Here is an 18973-nt window from a genome sequence, read left to right on the forward strand (position 1 = left end):
CCCAAGAGCTTCTGAGCAGAATGTAATATCTTGTGCTCATGCCTTAGATTTATGTGTAAATATAGCAAAGCTCTTCTGTTGGTGATTTCAGGGGGTGTATGTTATTACCAGTGCACTAGATTTGGACATGTTATAAAGCCAGCAGATCAGTCCACAAAGAACAAGTTGTAGTTGTGACTATCACTTTTTTGGGTGACTATCACTTTTTTTCTTTTTCCTAATTTCTACCACATACCAGTGCCAAAAACCGCCATCCTGACACGATGCAAGAGCTTCTGTTTCATTGGTGATGTTTCCAAGGAGCCTAAAATTCCATCACAACTAGGAAAGATCTCAGGTTTGCCAGTACTGAACATCTCTAGTTCCAACTGCTTAGCAACTCCAGGGTTAAGTCCAGCACATCCATAAACTGAAGGCAGGGACAGCATCACTCATCACTGCTATCAGCAGTGCAGAGGAGAGCGTCTAGAAGCCAAAGGAGTAAAGCAGATGTGGCCACAATCACTGTAATTCATTGGCAAGAGTTCTAACACTATTGATTTGAATTTACAGTGAAATCGACTTTTTGGAAAGCTGAAGGGAGGCTTGTTCCCAAATTTATTGCTGTATGGACATCTTTCTGAGAGAGACATACTCCTGTTTATCTAGAGATAACTGACATTGCATACTGTGGCTGTCATCAGCTCAATTGCCCATAAATCCAAAGCACACAGGATGCTATAACATGGAATAGGGGTGTGGGGCTTTGTTAATACTGAACATTTATGTAAAACATTTAGTCAAGAATTCATTTGAAAGCCAAACATATATATTATATATATTAGTATAATAATCTATGTGTATACATACATATATATATATAGTGTGTGAGTATATTTAAAAAATAATATTAAACCCCCAGAACACAATCCTGACAGCAGAATGAGGTGGATCAGTACAAAGAAACTATATACTTACTACTCAACTGGTAGTAAGTAAAGTGTGACAACTGCAGAAAATGCTCAGCTTCCAGGGGGTGAGGCTGATTAAACAGTTCCATTTCATAGGGAGGAAGAAGGCAGATTGTGCAGTGCACTGAGCTGTCATCATGTATAAAGTAATTTATACCAGACTAAATGATGAGGTAAAAGAACATTCACCTCTAGGCAGTGGGAGTCCCATAGGTTCAGAATGAAAAATAACAGATACTGCAGGGGAAAAGTGAAATGCAATACACTGTGTACAGCGGACAGCCAGAGTAATTCCATCAAGGAACTGCTTAATACAGCAAGAAACAGTGCATTCTAAAAAGCTGTCTTATTTAAACAACAGTGTATTCATACTGGATTTAATGTGTCCTGTGCTGAAAAACAACATACCATGTTTATTCCTGATTTAAACTGTCTTATGACCAACCCCCAGGTCTAACTGTTTACTGAAATATCATCATAGAATTATACTGAAGAAGACACAAGTGCCAAAACATTCCTTGCTCAGATACATGGACACTGCTCTCTCAGCATTCTTACAAAAAAAACATCTCTCACATGATGCCAGCTCTCAGAGAAAAATACTATCTATCCAGATTTCAAATACTCTTCAAGACAGGCATTTACCAAAACAATAGTGTCAGCCATGTATGCAGATCTAAGATCTCCTCAGGTGACTGGGCACACTCATGTATTCACCACGTTTTGGAAAGTGAATCTCTTTTTCTCACCCAAAATCATAGAATTATAGAATAGTTAGGGTTGGAAAGGACCTTAAGATCATCCAGTTCCAACCCCCCTGCCATGGGCAGGGACACCTCACACTAAACCAGGGCACCCAAGGCTCTGTCCAACCTGGCCTTGAACACTGCCAGGGATGGAGCATTCACAACCTCCCTGGGCAACCCATTCCAGTGCCTCACCACCCTTACAGTAAAGAACTTCCTCCTTATATCCAATCTAAACTTCCCCTGTTTAAGTTTGAACCCGTTACCCCTTGTCCTGTCACTACAGTCCCTAATGAAGAGTCCCTCCCCAATAATACTGCAAAGAATAGAAATCCTCATTTACACAACGTGAACAACAGAGAATTCCTCATATGACTGGAGCAAGAAAAGTCTGACAAGACAGACAATAAAGAGGTTGGTTTGTTTAATGTAATAAAAATAAAGACCAACAACACTGCACAGAAAAGTACGTAAGATCAATCCTGGGCAAACAAACTCCATGTAAAAGAGGATGTAAAACCTAGCATGTCCATTTATACAACTGGAAGTCTTTTATTTGTTCTAAACTCCATCTAACCAGTCTACTGTACAAACGGCAGAGGTAACTGCAGTCAGCACTATCACACTGTGTGTGATAACACATAACATACAGACAGTTAAGCCACAAGATTGACATACACCACGACTCCTGCCGCTGCAAATTCAAGTATTTTCTAGAAATTTTAGATACTGCGGATGAAGTTACTTCCAAATGCTTTAAAAGATCCATCTGTGTTAACAGAGCCGTTCATATGTTAGCACATAAGGTAGAGCCCACAGAGGCACCGTGATAGCTGAGAAGCAAATTATGTCTGTGGTAACTGCACAGAAAGATAAGAGAGATAGCAGGAAATGAAGACAGAGTTTGGAAACTTCGCACGGTCTTTGAATCAGATCACTTCTGTGCTGGATACAAATGGATAGCTGGAAAAAAAACACGTGAAGGGAGATCGTGCAGTATCTCTTTTAAGGTTTTTTTAGGCAACAGGTTGGTAGAGGTTTGAATTGCCTGCCTGGAAGCAGCTCTCCTTTGACAACTGAATAAACAGGCTCCTGACTTTAGTTTCTCAAGCAGCACCTAAGCTTGATAACAAAAAGAAACTATATAAACACTTGACACTCTGTTCAAATCCCACAGGCTAAATGCACAATCTGACTTGACATTGACCTATATTGAGTTAAGCAATGTTGATGGGATTGCCTTATATTTGCTTAAAAATTGATATAAAATGTAAGTACAGTAAGTTTCAAATACAAAATAATACCATGTAGTTAATATTTTACAGAAGTAGATAAATTTTTCCGTATTAAGTTTCTGACCGTTATATTATGGTCACTGGAACCATTAATCCTCACATTCTGGTGAACAACTGATCAGACACTTTGAGAAGATACTCACAAAAAAGCCTCAGCTTATTTTTAGCTCAGTAGAACTGGCAGCACTACCACCCCCATAATACAGAGTCCCATTATTCAAAACACATGTATCCTTTTATGAAACATGAAGTTATTAATTCTCCATATAGTTATTAATTTTGCTTGGGGTTTACTGGATGTGCAGCCAGTCACAAGCACAAATAGGAAAGAGCTGGTGTTTTGAAGTAATTTCACTACCAAACTCCATGAAATGCTGCATTCGAGAGAGATTACAGTCATCCAAAGGATGCCTTTTAAACATGTCCTGGTGAGACCGATACCAGGAATTATATTAACAAACATGGAATTATGACTTCTGATGTTTTTATGTAAGCAGTATGACTCACTCCCTTGTCTGTTATTATTTCTGTTTTCCTCTTGATTTCTTCACAACTTATTCAAAGCAGAGACTCTGAACCTGGAGTTGTGCCTCCTGTGAAATCTCGGGGAGCAGGTCTCATCCAAGACCTTTTTTGCTGAATTTTAGGTTCAGAGACTGAAGAGTTTCATGCAATTACTCACGTGCCTGGCAGCATGCAGTTTCCAGCAGTAATAATCTGGTTTACTGCTTGCCATTTTCTAATACTGTGGTTTTTCTCCAGCTTATGGTACCATGGGTGTTACAGGGAGTTTTGCCTTCTCCATCACAGCAGGAGAGAAAGCAGGCTCCATACCACAACTGCCAGGTTCATCTGAAGAACAAAATGTATCTTTCTCTCGACAGCATCTTTTCCATTTACTTCTGCCTCAGCAATCAAAGCATTGCACTCTCCCCTTACACAAAGAAAGTGGGGTCTACTAATAGCTTATCTGGTATTTGGAGGCTAAAACTGAACAGAATATTTGAGCATAAACCCAATGTAATACTAGGGAAGTGCTGTTTCAATGAAAGAGCTAATCAACTGCATTCAGTTTGGCTTATCAGACTTCCAGATTTAACCATATGATGGCAGACAGCCAGGAGTGGGAAATAGCAGTGGCCTTTGTGCAGGGACATACGGAAAAGAAACAGGTCTCTGCATTACTAAGATATTAGTTTCTTTCAGAGCTTTAAAAATACACAAGCTTCTAAAGATTTCCTGTGTCCTTGTATACAGTTCAGATACATACTTGCTCTTATGTTCTCCTACAGGTTTCCTGAACAAAATACCTACTCTTCATGAAAGTATTTTGAGGATGAAACTGCACCTGTGCAAGTTACCTATTACAGCAAGAGGTATCATACCTAATGCTTCTGTATATACCTACCCACAAACCCAGTGGGCAAGCTTTCCAAAAACTTACCCAGTTCTGGTTTTCATGGTTAATTCAAGCCATGAATTTTCTGTACATGCATGATATTATTATTTATGATTTCTCTGGTAATTCATTAACCTCACTGCAAAAGAAAGTGTTAAAATATACACTGACATAACCGGTTTGGTGCAAGAGTTGAAACCTGTCAGCTTTTGCCATATGTGCTTTTGAAGATTTATTATTCTAGAATACATCTACAGAGCAGACATTCAAACAATAGGGCATACTCTGCTAAAAGCCTTAAAAAGTACCAACATTTATAACTTTGGTATTTTCTTGCTGCTGAGGAATTATTTTCCATAGGTTCTGCTATAAGGATACTGCTGGCTGCTCAGAACAGCTCTTTATTGCCTCCTTCTTGGCACTGAAATACAGAAGCAATGCCTTAGAGGTGAGTAGCCAGAAATCAGTGTGAGACCTCCTCTAGCATAACGAGTAGCATGCACTCCACTCACTCTGTAAACAAAACTGAAATAAGATGATAACTTTCATGCTGTATTTTATTTCTCTCTCCAAGAAATTAATCTCTTTTCAAGGAGAAAAAGGATAAAAATGTATAAACCTGAAAATTTGATAGAAGCCCAGAGAAAAGTAAGTATGAAACCAAAGCAAAGCAAACTGCAAACCTTCAAAACTCTTAAGTTCTATTTCAAACGAAGAAAGTATTTTGGGTCTATTTTCTTGTTTTTTTTGATAAAACTCCTAGGGTTCTGACAGGAATGACTTGAATTTATGAAAGGTAATTTTAAAAATGGTATAAGGATCATTTAAAAAGCTCAAAGAATTATTTTTAAAGGCTGTAAGTAATTTGAGGCTGCCATACAGACTAGGACATTAATCATATGAGAATCATTTTCATATCAAAAGTGATTTTGCTAGCAGCTCCTCTTCAGCTAAAATAAAATTGATGGGAGAAGCTCTGTACAAGAACAGCCAAACAGTTTGCAATCTATAAGCTTTAAGAATACCAGAGTAGTCCAAAAACCTGTATAGTAGTCATATAAAGTGAACAGGGATATAAATTTGCTCCTCAATTAAATAGAGTGCAACTGTGAAAATTCAGTGTCTCTGTACTCCTTCCTGTAATTAACATCTCCCTTGTAGTTGGCTACAGACACCGGTAAAATTCCAGGCACAGCACAATCCACAAACAAAATCAGAAACAGCATGTTTTGATGCCATTCTATCTCTAGATAGAATATGAGAGATTTAATTAAATACAAACTCCATTAAAATGTCAGTATCTGGCGTTTATCATAGCAATATTCTTTAACACCTCAGGTTTTTCTTAAAACTGTAGTTACTCCTTATGCCTGCACATTTACACAAGTTTTATGACTGTCAGTTTTGTCTTTTGCTTTACAGGGATTTATGGCTGAGGTCCCTGAACATTTTGTCACCTTAGTTCTATTTCTGAGTCAATAATTTCTCTCAACCAGAAATACTAGCATCACAGCAACTAAAAAACACCCCAACAATTAGCCAAGTGAATTTAAGATTATGATCCTTAGCTTAGAAAAGTCTAAGTTTTAAAGACCTACTCAAGTCTACCTTAGCAAGGAATAAAGTACTTTCATGTTTAGTACACGTTTACATTAGAGGCTATGGAAGCTAATTGCATGGATTAATCTTGTTATCTACAGTTCATGGCTATAGTTATATAGTGTGGATTAAACAATTCTACCTTCTTTCATCTACTTATCAAAATACATTTGATAGCCGAAATGTAAAAGCTTTCACACTTCTAGCTGGGTTCAAAGCAGTGGTTTACCACCACCACTAATAAATGCATGCATCTAATACACTACTCATCACGACTACTCATAGGTTATAAAGTAATGTATTTTTCAATGCTGCAACTACAACTAAATCAGTTTTTCCAGAGCTCCATTGCCAGCAGAAGCCTACCCTTCACCATATTCTGCAGCTACTGTCTCTTCCTCAAACATCGGCTTTCACTGTCACTGTCTTGAGTGCACCAACCCCCAGCCATGACAAAAAGAGAAGGTAATGTCTAGAAGACCACCACAGTGAATAGCAAACCTATTTACACAGATGTGCAGCGTGACCTAAAAGTAGCTTGCTTTTAAGTTTCCAGTTTAAAATAATCCAGCACCTGCCAGAGCTGCTGCTTAGATGATGTCTTCTGAGCTGTGAACAGTGCACCAGCAAGAGTTTTGTTACTGGGTAGATAAAGCAAGTTTCACTTGGAAAAAAGTAGTAATTGTATAATATTGAACTACTCTACAAGTAGTGGAGTCAGCCCACATGTAGTAATCACTGTATCTGCATAACACTATAATTGCATATTACAAACTTGGTTTAGAGCTGCTAACAGAAAGGGTAGTTCCACTAAACAGTATTCAATAGGTGTTTAGGAAACAATGCATATATCACTTCTATACGGATGAGAATGTCATCTCAGAATCCTGGAGGGATCAGGTATCTGCTCTAGACTTACTGCTAAAATCCAGTTTAAATGCAGCCACACAAATACATATTCAACATCAGTAAAAACAGGGCCAAACTGTTGGTCCTGTTACTGTCATTTGTCACATACACATAATAATCTTTCCCATATTCTGACAGACAGAAAGATGAAGAGAAAACTCAACTTCCAGCTAAACACAGATTCCAGCATTTGGAGAACTAAGCCAGAAATTTCTTTAGGTACCTTATGAATAATGTTCAAAAACTGGAGATATGAAAGAAAAATTAAGGAAATTTACATTCAAGTTATGTTTTCTGGTCAGAGAGAAGCTGACTGTGACAACAGGTTACTGTTGTTAAGCATGTCATAAGATACATAAAAGAACGAAGTGTGATCTGACTAGTCAGGGTGAAAGGAAACACATGCTCTAACCTTAACTGCAAGTAGAGCTGTAATAAACGGAAGGCATATTTTATTGTCTTTTTTTTTACTAGAGCTAACAATGGTTTCTAGAATAAAAAACAGTTCTTTTTTAAAAGAGGGAAATGTGAAGAATTCAGGATACAGTGTAACAAGTTCAGTTCTTGCTCAAAGCTGTTATAAATACCCTTAATTTGCAATTAATATTTGCAAGTAATAATTGACTACTAAAAATAGTGTAAGAGTAAATGCCACTTGCAATTTTTATCTCTGCATATGGAAGACAATTTCTCAAGATGAGGAAGCAGACGTTCTGCATAAAAACATGTCCAATTTTGATGTGGATTCATCAATATTAGTATGATGATCTATAAAATGTATTACTAGTCAGCAACTTCCATGTAGGATTATCCCTTGAATGTTCAGGTCTGCTAAAAATAATGAAGGCACGCAAAATTCCCAATGAAAATTCAGTTAAATCTTTGGTAACAAGGAGTATTAGGCAACCAGAATCCTGTTGTATCTCTCTGATTATAATTTATTTCATATTCTATTTTTATTACCATAGTTTCAGTGTATTCTAATCCATCTGTCACAAAAGATAGAACAGACTTCAATGCCAGCATCAACATTAATTATATCAGTAAGATACAGTGTACCAAAGTTCATTGTACTGTTAGACTGCTGAAAGAAACTTGATGTGTTTTATAACAGAAACTCATGAGTACACTCAAAACACCTCAGCAATGATCCTGAAATCTGAATGTGTACAGCAACACACCACACTCATTGAAATCTGGAGTCATCAAGCCCATCTCTGACCAGAGTTGAGTCACTATGCTGTTAGTCATGTCTGGTAAGTGCAAAAAGCTCATGAACTTGCAAAAGCAAACGTGCAACCCAGAACATCACCACTACACAGTCACACAAATAGCAATAGTTTTGTGTTTTGTTTGAATAATACTTCATTAAGCTGTTCTTAACAACTTGTACAGTTTTGTTCAGAATGTGAGTTAGAAATTAGGTGAAACCTACATTAGTAACTTATTTCCAGCATATCTGCACAACGCATCTAACCCTTTTCCTGCAATACCAATGACTCCAGACAGAAGTGCTATTAATGTTCTTCCCTGGATGCATCCAGTGTACCTGAAGACACATCAGGGTTGAACAATGTTTCTTTTAGGGATCTCTTAGGTTGGTTCATCATGTCAGGCTTCAAGACAGATACAAACACATGGTCTCTATTTGGCTTTAAGCTTTGGAAGTCTCATTCCAAGTCCATTATAAATACCACCTCGAAAAAAGAATTAAAATTCAAAATGTCTCCGAGACAGAAACTCCAGAAAACTAAATGTTCTCGAGGTAGACATGCATCTCATGAAAAACAAACTGCTATTCCAAAGAAGAGGCTTAAAGTGGGAAAAAAAGTAGGCACTTTTGCCATTTATCAGGGCTCCCAAAGAACGGAGTGGTAGTCAAGTAAGCAGAATACTCTTTAAAAGACCTTAAACTCCCTCCCACTTGCGCAGAGAAGCATTCAAACACTTGGAGCTGTAGAAAGCATATGGATGCTAGGTGCAAGCATAGTGCTAAAGTCATTGAGGACACTTCACAGAAGTACTTATGGTACCCAAAACCAGTTTCAGCAGTTTTTCCTTCTACAGAAGCACATGGGGAATATTGCCACAAATATTGATGCAGTTTCTTCGCCAGGACTTTGGGGTTTAAAATTAAATACCAATCTCCCTCAAACTGAAACCCCTGCTTCTACTCCCAAACAGATACTACAGCAAAGGAGCTTTCTTCTGCAATGCAGTACAAACTCCAACAACTCTCATCCACTTTCACCAAATAGCATTTGCATCCTCGAGGAAAAGCCCAAAGCACAGACTACAGCAACTTGCACTTGCTTACCTGAAAAGTCTCAGTTTGAGTGGTGAAAATGTTGGAAGGATGTTTGTAGCCACCACCAGACACAATTCTTCCTTGCAATACTCAGTTATGAACAAGTAACCATGGGCAAAAGTCTGAATTTTTAATGCTCATTGCTGAAATACACAGTATTATTTTTCCACAAAGTGTTAAATGGAAGATATGAATCTTCCTGCAAAAACCTAACCGAGACTTAGAAGAAAGAAAGTAACTATTTGGAAATTGCCTAGATAAATGCCTCTGACATCCATTTAGTCATTAAGAAAGATAGGAATAATAGTTCATGGAGGTTGATCTCTTCTGTGCTACAAGGTACAGTTTATAAACGTCAGTAAAAAATAGATTTGTAGACTTTGACAGGAAGTTTTCTAGCAGAAAATGGTAATACAAACCCATAATTTCCTCCCTTCTTCTAACTAAGAAGATAATTTGAAATTAAGGTTCTCATATCAAACATTTTCTATGAGTTTTCATCCTGCTGAACATCAGTTGCACAGCACTACTTGATGATCCCTAGTCATCTTCAATCAAATTGAAGTGTAACAAGTAAAAGAGTTGCAGAAAGTTAACACAGAGCAAATGTAGAAAATAGGGTTGATTTAAGTTTAAGATACTGTAAGGAGTGGAGAAATAAAGGCAAAATAATGTGACAGAACTCTCTAACTGCAAAATTCCAATATTAGACTAATGCTTGTGAAAATCTGGATATTTAATAAACTGGATACTCAGTTTTGTGTGATAAATCTTGATACTTAATAAGCTGCATATTAGGTTCTGCTTCACACAAATCCAATGAAAATGTAATATGCTAGCTGATACAGACTTAAAACACTTGTCTGTCTTTCAGCTGTAAAAGATAAAAACATTGTAAAGATGCAAACTTACTCTACTGAGGTATAAAAGGGCTTCCTGTTTTGTTGGACATGTTTATTTCTTTTCCATTTTGAAAAGGAGTTACATCAATCTGATGATTTAAACGCTCAAAACTCCATTTGTGATTTGTAATAGAAAACATCTTTTCACTTGTCCAGACAAGTGAGCTGTGACTGGACAAGCAATAAAGTTTACATATTCCTCTGCTACCATACCTGATGTATCACTAGGGTGTACACAGACCCCACTCTTCAAATAGTGCAGCTAAGTGATAACTGTCCTCATAGACAGGTTGCTACAAATGCCTCTGGAGTTTCTCTACATTTTTAACTGATCTATGTGTTTTCAACATCCCGTTCAATATCATACTGTAACTATATATTCTAATGTTTCATGCATTAATATAGGTATTGGAGAAAAAATTAGAAGAGCTCATGCCCTAGCGGAGACTTAAAATCTAAATGCAGCACAACAATCCAGCAGAGCAAAAGAAGTAGCCACCAGGACCCCATGAAATAAATGGCACTTTCCCTAGGTTTTATGAGATTGAAAGCCAAAGAAGCAATAAGCTGATTAAAGGAGTTTTTACAGGGGATTAATTTCTTTAATATGAAACTCCTTTAACAACCTACAGTCTCAAAACAGTTTCCGAAGCAGGTTAGTACACATGATCTCAGGTTCTACTTCATTCTAGCTGTTCCAAAGTCATGTCTTTTGACATAGGAACTTGCATGTCAATGTGTAAAAAAAAAAAAAAAAAACCAAAAACAGGCCTGGAAATTCTGTTGTTGAAAGACACAGACAGCTTTGTTGCTACTTTGCTGTGTTTTGGGTCACTACATTTCAGCTGTACTGTACATGTACCTTCCGAGATAGAAATCAAGGTTTAGCACAAGCTATGGACAGAACAGTCTTCCACGCACTTATACTAAGTAATAACCACAGTAACTTGAACATCATTCTACAGCAAACAAGAGCTTTTGCTTACCACCCGAATGGTGGCAACTAAACATAACGTATTGTAGAACCTTTCATGTAAGCAATACCTTATGAACAGAAATATTATTACAACACCTAGCGTTAAATAGAAACTTAAAGTATAAATTGGCTATTTTAACTCTGAGGTTTTGATTTGAATACCTCTGCTGTCAATTTAATTGTTCCAAAATTACATTTACTACAGTCAGCAGCATTGTTTCAAGCCTCATATTTCTTTTTTCCTCACTGCAGAAAGACAAGAAAACCTGCAATCATGTTCCAATATGCACCCTGTCTCCTGAAACCATCACTCTAAAGAACAAACCAGGCCTCCAGTCACTCTCGCAGCCCAGCAAATCTCATCACCCCTGGCACATCCGCATTTCTAATCTCAATCTGTCAGCACAGTGGAACACACACGCCAGAGTACTTACAGCAATATTCTGATAAATCCGACATTGCTATTACACTATAAGCAGCCTTTCAGAAACGACATGCTTTGGCATCCATAGATAATGGGATGGCTTCCCAGGGACTGAGCCAAGCAGCAAGTACTGCAGAGAGACCTGAGAAAGGGGTCGTTCTCTTGCAGCACCGTCTCACAAGTGACTCCCTTGGAGGCTACTGGAGGGCAAAATGTGCTTTTGTAAATGACAGAATTACAGAATCATAGAATGGTTGGGTTGGAAAGTACCTTAAGATCACCCAGTTACAACCCCCTGCCAGACCACGTTGCTCTGTCCAGCCTGGCCTTGAACACTACCATGGATGGGGCATTTACCACTTCTTTGGGCAACCTGTTCCACTGCCTCACCACCCTCACAGTAAAGAGCTTCTTTCTTATATCTAACTTGAATTTCCTCTGTTTAAGCCCATCAGCCCTTGTCCTATCACTGCAGTTCCTGATGAAGTGTCCTGTGCTCAATACCACAACATATCAGATATCACAAGAAACTGGCATATTTAAAAAGTGCAGGTGAAGTCTTTAACATGCTGTCAAAGGTGTTCTCTCACTAACTTTTGACATGGTGAAGAAAGCTGTTCAATACTGCAGACATTCTCGGAACTACAAGAACAGGGAGACATACCAACTACACTATCAGAAAACCTTTCTGAAGTTACGAACTTCTGTTAACAAATGAATTCAGTAAAAATAAACAAAATCAACTATTTTTAAATTATAATAAGTATCTCAACAGGTTATATTTTGATTTTTGCTGTTTTCTGTGAAAAGCTTTTTTGGCTTTTGCATGCATAAATTGCAGAAAAATTCTAGGGAAGAACTGCCTCTATTTAACACTTCATCAAGAGAAAAAAGAGGAGTGATCTAATTGCTTGCTGCAACACAGGTAATGCACAATATAAAAGTAAGAAAACCTTCTGTTCCTTTGAAAATGTTTAATTGCTGTCAAAACTAATGATTCAGTCTTGTAAGTGGTTATAATAAACATAAATCCCACATGTGCATGAATTCCACTGATGGCAGTGGTGCTGCATGAATCGCATGATTCTCATTAATACATGAATTTGCAGCCGGCAGAACGAGCTGCTGCAGAAGCCCACTTTGCAATTAGTTATGAAGGAAAACAATACCCTTATGTCAACATTACAGCTCCTGAAACCTAATCCTGCAAAGCACCAATGACTGAATTCAGTGAAAATCAGCTACACATGTAATGATGTGTCTACATGACACTTTCTGCATTAAGATGTTGCAATAGCTTTCACACAGCTGTTACATGTTGGCTATAATGCTTCAGCTAGATCACACTTCAAGAACAATCAAACACAGAGCTATCATGCAAGACACTTCATGACTGCTTTGTGGTCTGAAGCACAGATCTTTGGGTAAACCATAGGGCTTACAACCCTTCAGGTTAGAAGGAGAGCTCTGGAGGTTACTCAGTGCAACCCCTTCACAAAACAGAGCTCACTTCCAAGTTAAATGAAGTTGTACAAGACCTTATTTCATCATGATGTTATAAAGAGGAAGAGTCTGGAAGCACAGCACCTTGCAGGGGCTTTGCACAGGAAGCAGAACACTTCAGAGCTCACTTGCTCATACTCTGCACATCTACCTTATTAGCCGAGTGCTGTATGTTCCTTAGGCAAATAGAACTTTTCAAATATGAATCTTGGGAGAAATAGCATTTCTCCATTAATCCAATACAGTCTAGATTACTGTAGCCCAAACTAAATTATGTCCAACTGCATTATCTTGATACAAAACAAGAGGCAGAACTATTAAAGCTGTAAAAACACATTAAACATACACTTTTGAACACCTGAACTTTTTCTCCAAGGACAAATATCCACTTTTGTGACTTTAATAAACACTTCAAGGTCATACACAGGTTCCCACCACCCTGCATCATGAATTCATAAATTATTTTCCACACAGGAGGAAATTATTTTCCACACAGGAGGAATTAATGGCAGTGCTTGGAAGCAGATCTTCCCCCTTCAAGATCGTCTAGTCTTAATGATTTCACAGTATTTCCCCAAATCTGCATGTTTTCTTTTTTTAAATCATGATTCAACTCTCTTTAGGAATTACACCCTGTTGGACTGCACATGTATCACTGCTGCTTAGAACCTCGTCTCAGCAAGTAAATACCAACAGAACCAGAAGATTGGGTCAAGTACATTCACCCCATTTATCTCGATTGAATGATAGCTGTGAAGCCTAAAACATGAGTATTTAAATTCCCTTATTTATGAGCCATATCAGTGATAACCATACAAGGAACCACCTAGTTAAAAGTACATACATTGATGGGGTATTACACTGATAACAACCGCACAGCGCATCAACAGCAAAAGAGGCAACCACTCTGAGGTGCAAACAACAGAACATTCTAGCAACAGTTTGGAGATTCTCCACTTCCTTAAAGCCCATGTAACAGCAACACTTCTTGGCCACTAAAAGCTGAAATTAACTGCTATTTGTGTCCGGCTTGTGCTTTATGGACCTAAATGTTTCATCCCTTGTTGAAACTACAGTTATCCCACAAAATTGGGATCTTGTTGCAGATCAAAACCAAGACTCATCTTTCCAAGACATTAGCTGGATGTATAGGATTCCCTCAAATCACCCACTGATTTCAACAGGCTGTTGCCACAGAATCTGTACAATGCAATTTTTGGGGGGAGGGGGAGTGTTGTCAAGTGTAACAGAATCACTTCCAACTCAGCTGATGCTATATTAGAAAAAGAGAGAAAGAAGAAAGAAGAAATGGAGAAAGAAATGAAGAAAGGCAAAAAGAAAGAAGAAAGAGGTGAGAGAACCAAAGCATTGCTGTCCAGCCAAACACCAGTGGGCTACTCTAGATACTCAGCTGTGTCTTGACAAATTGTATTTCTACTATCTAATGAGAGTTCAATCAGAACTCAGAAATATAACTCTGTATATTGCACTTCATATTCCACAGAGTACCAAAACTTACGTGCATACAAGAAAAACTTTCATCTCACAACAATGCAAATGCATCTGAAGTACTCATTCCCCTGAAGGACCTGAGAAGCCATGTGTCTATTTAAAATACCCTTTTAGAACTGGTAATACCTTTGAAACCAGAATAAACTTTCACACACTGTACACATTGTACTTCACAAAATACTACTGCTATAACATGTTACAAAGAGGAGGAGAAGAATGCTGCCAGGATACACGGCAGGGAAAAGCTCTCACTGGGAAATGTGGATGGCTTTCTGTGAACTCCAGAATGATTACATGACATTTATGCGGTTTTGCTGCCGAGTGTCAAAGCTGTGACTTCAGCAGATGTTTCCACGCTACTCCTGCACCATGAGTCACCCGGGGCTGTTCTGGTTTCACATCATCAAGGCAAGACTTCATTCATGCTGTATTAGGTGAATAGGGAGGGCAGCAGTTAGCTGTGCTTGGAGGAGTGCCGTCACCACGCAACGTCCTTCGTAAGGATACGCTACGTTCTGATTTCTGCCATAAAGTAGCAGATAAAACATTAATTTCCTATGATGTCAATTTGTGCATTTTGGACAGAGTTCTTAAAAGACCACCTTGAACTCTGCAACCACGTTTTTAGTGTGTTATTTTGTGAGATGCAGTAAAATCAGTATTCCTGCAGGACAACATCATCAACCAAATCCACTTCTTTCTCAGGCAAAATTTGAAAGAAAGAGACAAAACCCGATTAGACCAGGCTCAAGACCTGTCCTTCTGTAGCCATCTTGCACCAGCACACTTGGGGCTCTTTGGCTGGGGTAGAAACAGCTAAACTTGATTTTGATTGAATTTTTCCGGATATTAAAAAAAGATTAGTTTGCCCCATGTGCCAGATTTATGGCACTCTTGTGCTGGGATTTGTGGAGCATAAGCAGAGCTACACTTGCTCTCTCTAGACATCAAAATTGGCGAGCTAGAGTCCCGGCTCTGGGAAGACCAAGGTGCTGGAACCACGATTTTGCAGCACTGTTGCACTAAGAGCTTCCCAGGGCATTTCCTTACCGAAACGAAGTGCTTTGCTTTTGGTGCAGTGCAATGGAGAAAACTTACCTTCTCTCTTATTATTGCAACATTTTGAAGCTTTGGTACAAAAATAACGATCATGAACGGTATCTAGAAATAAAGCTCTCACACAGGCTGCTGCTAAGAGATCTGAGCTGCTTTAAAACGGCAGGTACAAGCTGAGCTGTGGGAAGCGAGGAGGGGGTATTCTGCCAGCCCTGCATTCTCCTCCCTTCCCTTTAAACCCCACCCCACCCCACCAGCAGCAAAGTCAGCCCCCTTACCTGATAATATCATCGTTGTGCCCGAGGAAGAATTTCTGGCTGTGCTCTCTGGTGTTGTAAACCACGCCGACTCCAGCCACGAAGTACACCACCTCTTTGCCTGCCGTGTAGTACAGGTTGTTGCGGCACTGGTGACCCCTGTACCCGTAAACCCACTCCAGACGGAGCTGGCATCCAGGAGCCGTCCGATCCGCCATGATAACCAATCCCCTCTCCCCCCTCCCTCCACCCCCCGGCACACACAGAGCCGAGCGCTGCCCCTCCTTCCCTCAACTCCTTCCCCCTCCGGGGTTTCCCCCTTTAAAACGTTAGCGATCGCTGCCCAGCGGAGCTTCAGGTGGCACTTCCCAGCGGCGAGCTTAAACGGAAAACGCATTCGCGGATCAGGTCTGTCGCTGCCGCCGCTCCTCACCGCTGCGCTGCCACCATAATCTGCTGCTGCCGCTGCCCAGGGCGAGCAGCAGCCGCGGCCCCGCCGCTGCCACCCGGGTAACTTCTTAGGGGAGAGGCGAGATCGCAGAAATGCACCTTCAGGGGCAGCAGACGGGGCTTTATCTTTCCGAAAGCAAAGAAACTTCTGTGCGTCAGCACCTGCCGAAGGCTGCACCTTGCCGGTTCGCTGCGAGAGGCTTCCTGGGTGCTCTGCTTTTTAAGCTATCTACCTCTGGGTGCGAACTGAAAAACACACACACAAAAAGCCGTGCGTTTGAGTTGCACAATGTACGCGTATTTAAAATGTAAAGGGACTGCTCTGAACGGGGGAGGCACTGCTGGGAGCCGTGCTGTGGCGGTTCTGGGGGCTCTAGGGTCCTCTAAGCTTTCACAGCATCAGACCTTGAGTCTTCACAGGAGATGCTATTAAAAGAGAAGACTCGTATACAACATCCAGCATGGCAATATCACCCCACCTTTCCTTATCCCCCAGCAACCCCAAACTTCCTCCTTTAGGAGTCTATAGCAACGATGTAATTAAAACACTTTTACGTTCCCATTTCTCAGTCACAAACCACTCCAGTTTGCCATGAAGTAGCGGGGGCTTGTGCTTATTTAGTCATTCGTTGGAACAATATTCCCAAGGAATACACACATCCTTGCTCATCTTCTCCTTTTTCTAAAGCACGGTTTGTATGGGTATCACCAGTACAGTGCCTGTTGTCTGTGGTAAGACATCCACCACTTTATAGTATCACTCAACAAGAAACCGAACAGAACCCTCCGAAGCTCGGCCACAACCGCAGGGAAGAGAATGCTAAAATCAGAGAAGCAAACGCAAAGCCTCATTCACAGAGGATAGTGCCACATGGAAGGGAAGAATGAACTACCTGCTACAAGGCTAATCCCGTTACCTTTCCCCTCACAAGACACCTCACATTCGCTGTGTGCCCAGACTGAGGAGCAGTGTGTTGATACCGGCTTACATAAAGGGTTTTAGTGCCGGCAGTACTGCCCGGCATGCAAGCGACACAACCCGCCATTCACGGATTAGACGCCGCGCTTTCGAGTAAAACCTCTCCTCACACCCAGATCACCAGCCTCCACAGGGAGTACCACCTCTCATGACCCCATGCCCTACCGCCGCCCCTCAGCCTGGCTCCCCAGCCGCCTGAGCGGGCGGTGCTGCAGAGGGAGGACCGGCCTCAGGGCCGGGCGCTGCCCGCTCCCCCCGCACGGCAGGACGGCAGCCTGGGCGTGTGCGAGGGGCGGGGGCACCTCCGTGTCCACCCTCCCTCATAGGCAAGAGGAGCCGGCCCCACAACAACCACCGGCCCCTCTTGCCCGTGCGCACCGGAGGCGGTGGCGCGCAGAGCCGCGCTCCCTCAGCGCTGTGGAGACCGCCTTTGGCTGGCTCCCGGCCCCCCGCGGTGCCTCATGGGAACGCGAGTTCTGGCGGCTGTTGTTGGCCGGGCAGCCGCGAGGCTGCGGCCAGGGAGGACTACAACTCCCAGCGTGCCCTGCGGCACCGCGGAGCGTGGTTGCTATGGTGACGGCCGCCTAACGGCTCGCCCGCGGCTCTTCCCGCCCTTTCTGAGGGCGCTGAGGCGCATCCTGAGGGGACGGACGGAGCCGCCCGGGCTGCGGTGCTCAACGCGCTGTGTCCTGCGGGCCGAGCCGCCCTGGCTGGCGCTTACCGCGGCGTGTGGGTCACCTCAGGCCTCCGCTGCCGCCGGCGGTCGGAGAGACAGCGCTCGGAGTTGAATAGGAGCTCGCCCCAGTCTTCCCTCCCTCAAGCGTGGCTTGCCGCAAGAGCCATACGGAAATTCACACAATAAAACCCATCTTTCTGCTTTCCTCCTTCGCAGTTGCATCCCGGATTTCTCACAAGAACTGAGAAAAATGAAGATATAAAATATTATGTGATCCTTTCCTCGAGGCCAGCTTTTCCCTGCATTCAGCTGCTCACCTGGTAAATCCTAGCAGCCACGCAGCAAAACACACATCTTGGTACAAGCGCCTTGTGTTGAATTGATTGCCCTTTGGGAATACAAGAAATCCTCAGGGCCTGTACAAAAATACCTACTCCTCCAGTGGTCCCTCAGGAACGGAGTCGCAAAGACTTTAAACACTGTTGTTTACTCATGTCAAAGTCAGTTCTGCATAGTGAATGCTGTTAAAAGCTATTTGAAGTATTTCAGATTCGTAAAGGGTGTAGCGCTCTCATGGGTGCCTTTGTGCATTTCTCCTACCTGTTTACATCAATAAACTTAAAACTTGGGGACTTTGAAACTTTGAGTAATATAAATGCTAAATCAACCCTCTCTCCCTTAGGTAACTGTTTAGGAAATGCGCTTAAGATAATGAAAATGTATTTAACACTTCATAGAATCATGGAATGGTTTGGGTTGGAAAGGACCTTAAGATCATCCGGTTCCAACCCCCCTGCCATGGGCTGGGACACCTCACACTAAACCATGGCACCCAAGGCTCTGTCCAACCTGGCCTTGAGCACTGCCAGGGGTGGAGCATTCATTATTTAACATTTACCGTAAACTCCTACACCAGAGGGGAGCAGCTGGGGTTAAACCATGACAAGACTGCTAAAACCACTGATTTTTGCCTGTTCTGAAACATAAGAACATAGAAAGTTGTTTCACCAAGAAGCAGGTGTGGATATCTAA

The 18973-nt window shown here is 41.2% G+C and overlaps 1 protein-coding gene across 7 annotated transcripts in view; it reads right to left on the reverse strand.

Annotated features, from left to right (window-relative positions):
- The window catches only part of EML6 (EMAP like 6), a 120735-nt gene extending 103417 nt beyond the window's left edge, over positions 1-17318 (reverse strand). For 3 of the 7 annotated variants that reach the window (XR_009744758.1, XM_061461698.1, XM_061461699.1), the window contains exon 1: positions 15858-17316. Coding sequence is in view for 4 of the 7 variants with exons in the window: in XM_061461698.1 (XP_061317682.1) it covers positions 15858-16054 (197 nt within the window). In the remaining 3 variants the exon portion in view is untranslated. Of the gene's footprint in view, positions 1-15857 lie in introns of all 7 variants that reach the window. The other 4 variants (XM_061461697.1, XM_061461696.1, XR_009744759.1 and 1 more) reach the window with 3 other exon arrangements.
- Between the last annotated feature and the right edge of the window lie 1655 nt (positions 17319-18973).

Source organism: Pezoporus flaviventris, unplaced genomic scaffold, assembly GCF_033815535.1.
Source record: "Pezoporus flaviventris isolate CSIRO_AGI_PZ_B2104156 unplaced genomic scaffold, CSIRO_AGI_Pfla_v1 ptg000031l, whole genome shotgun sequence".
Lineage (NCBI taxonomy): Eukaryota > Metazoa > Chordata > Aves > Psittaciformes > Psittacidae > Pezoporus > Pezoporus flaviventris.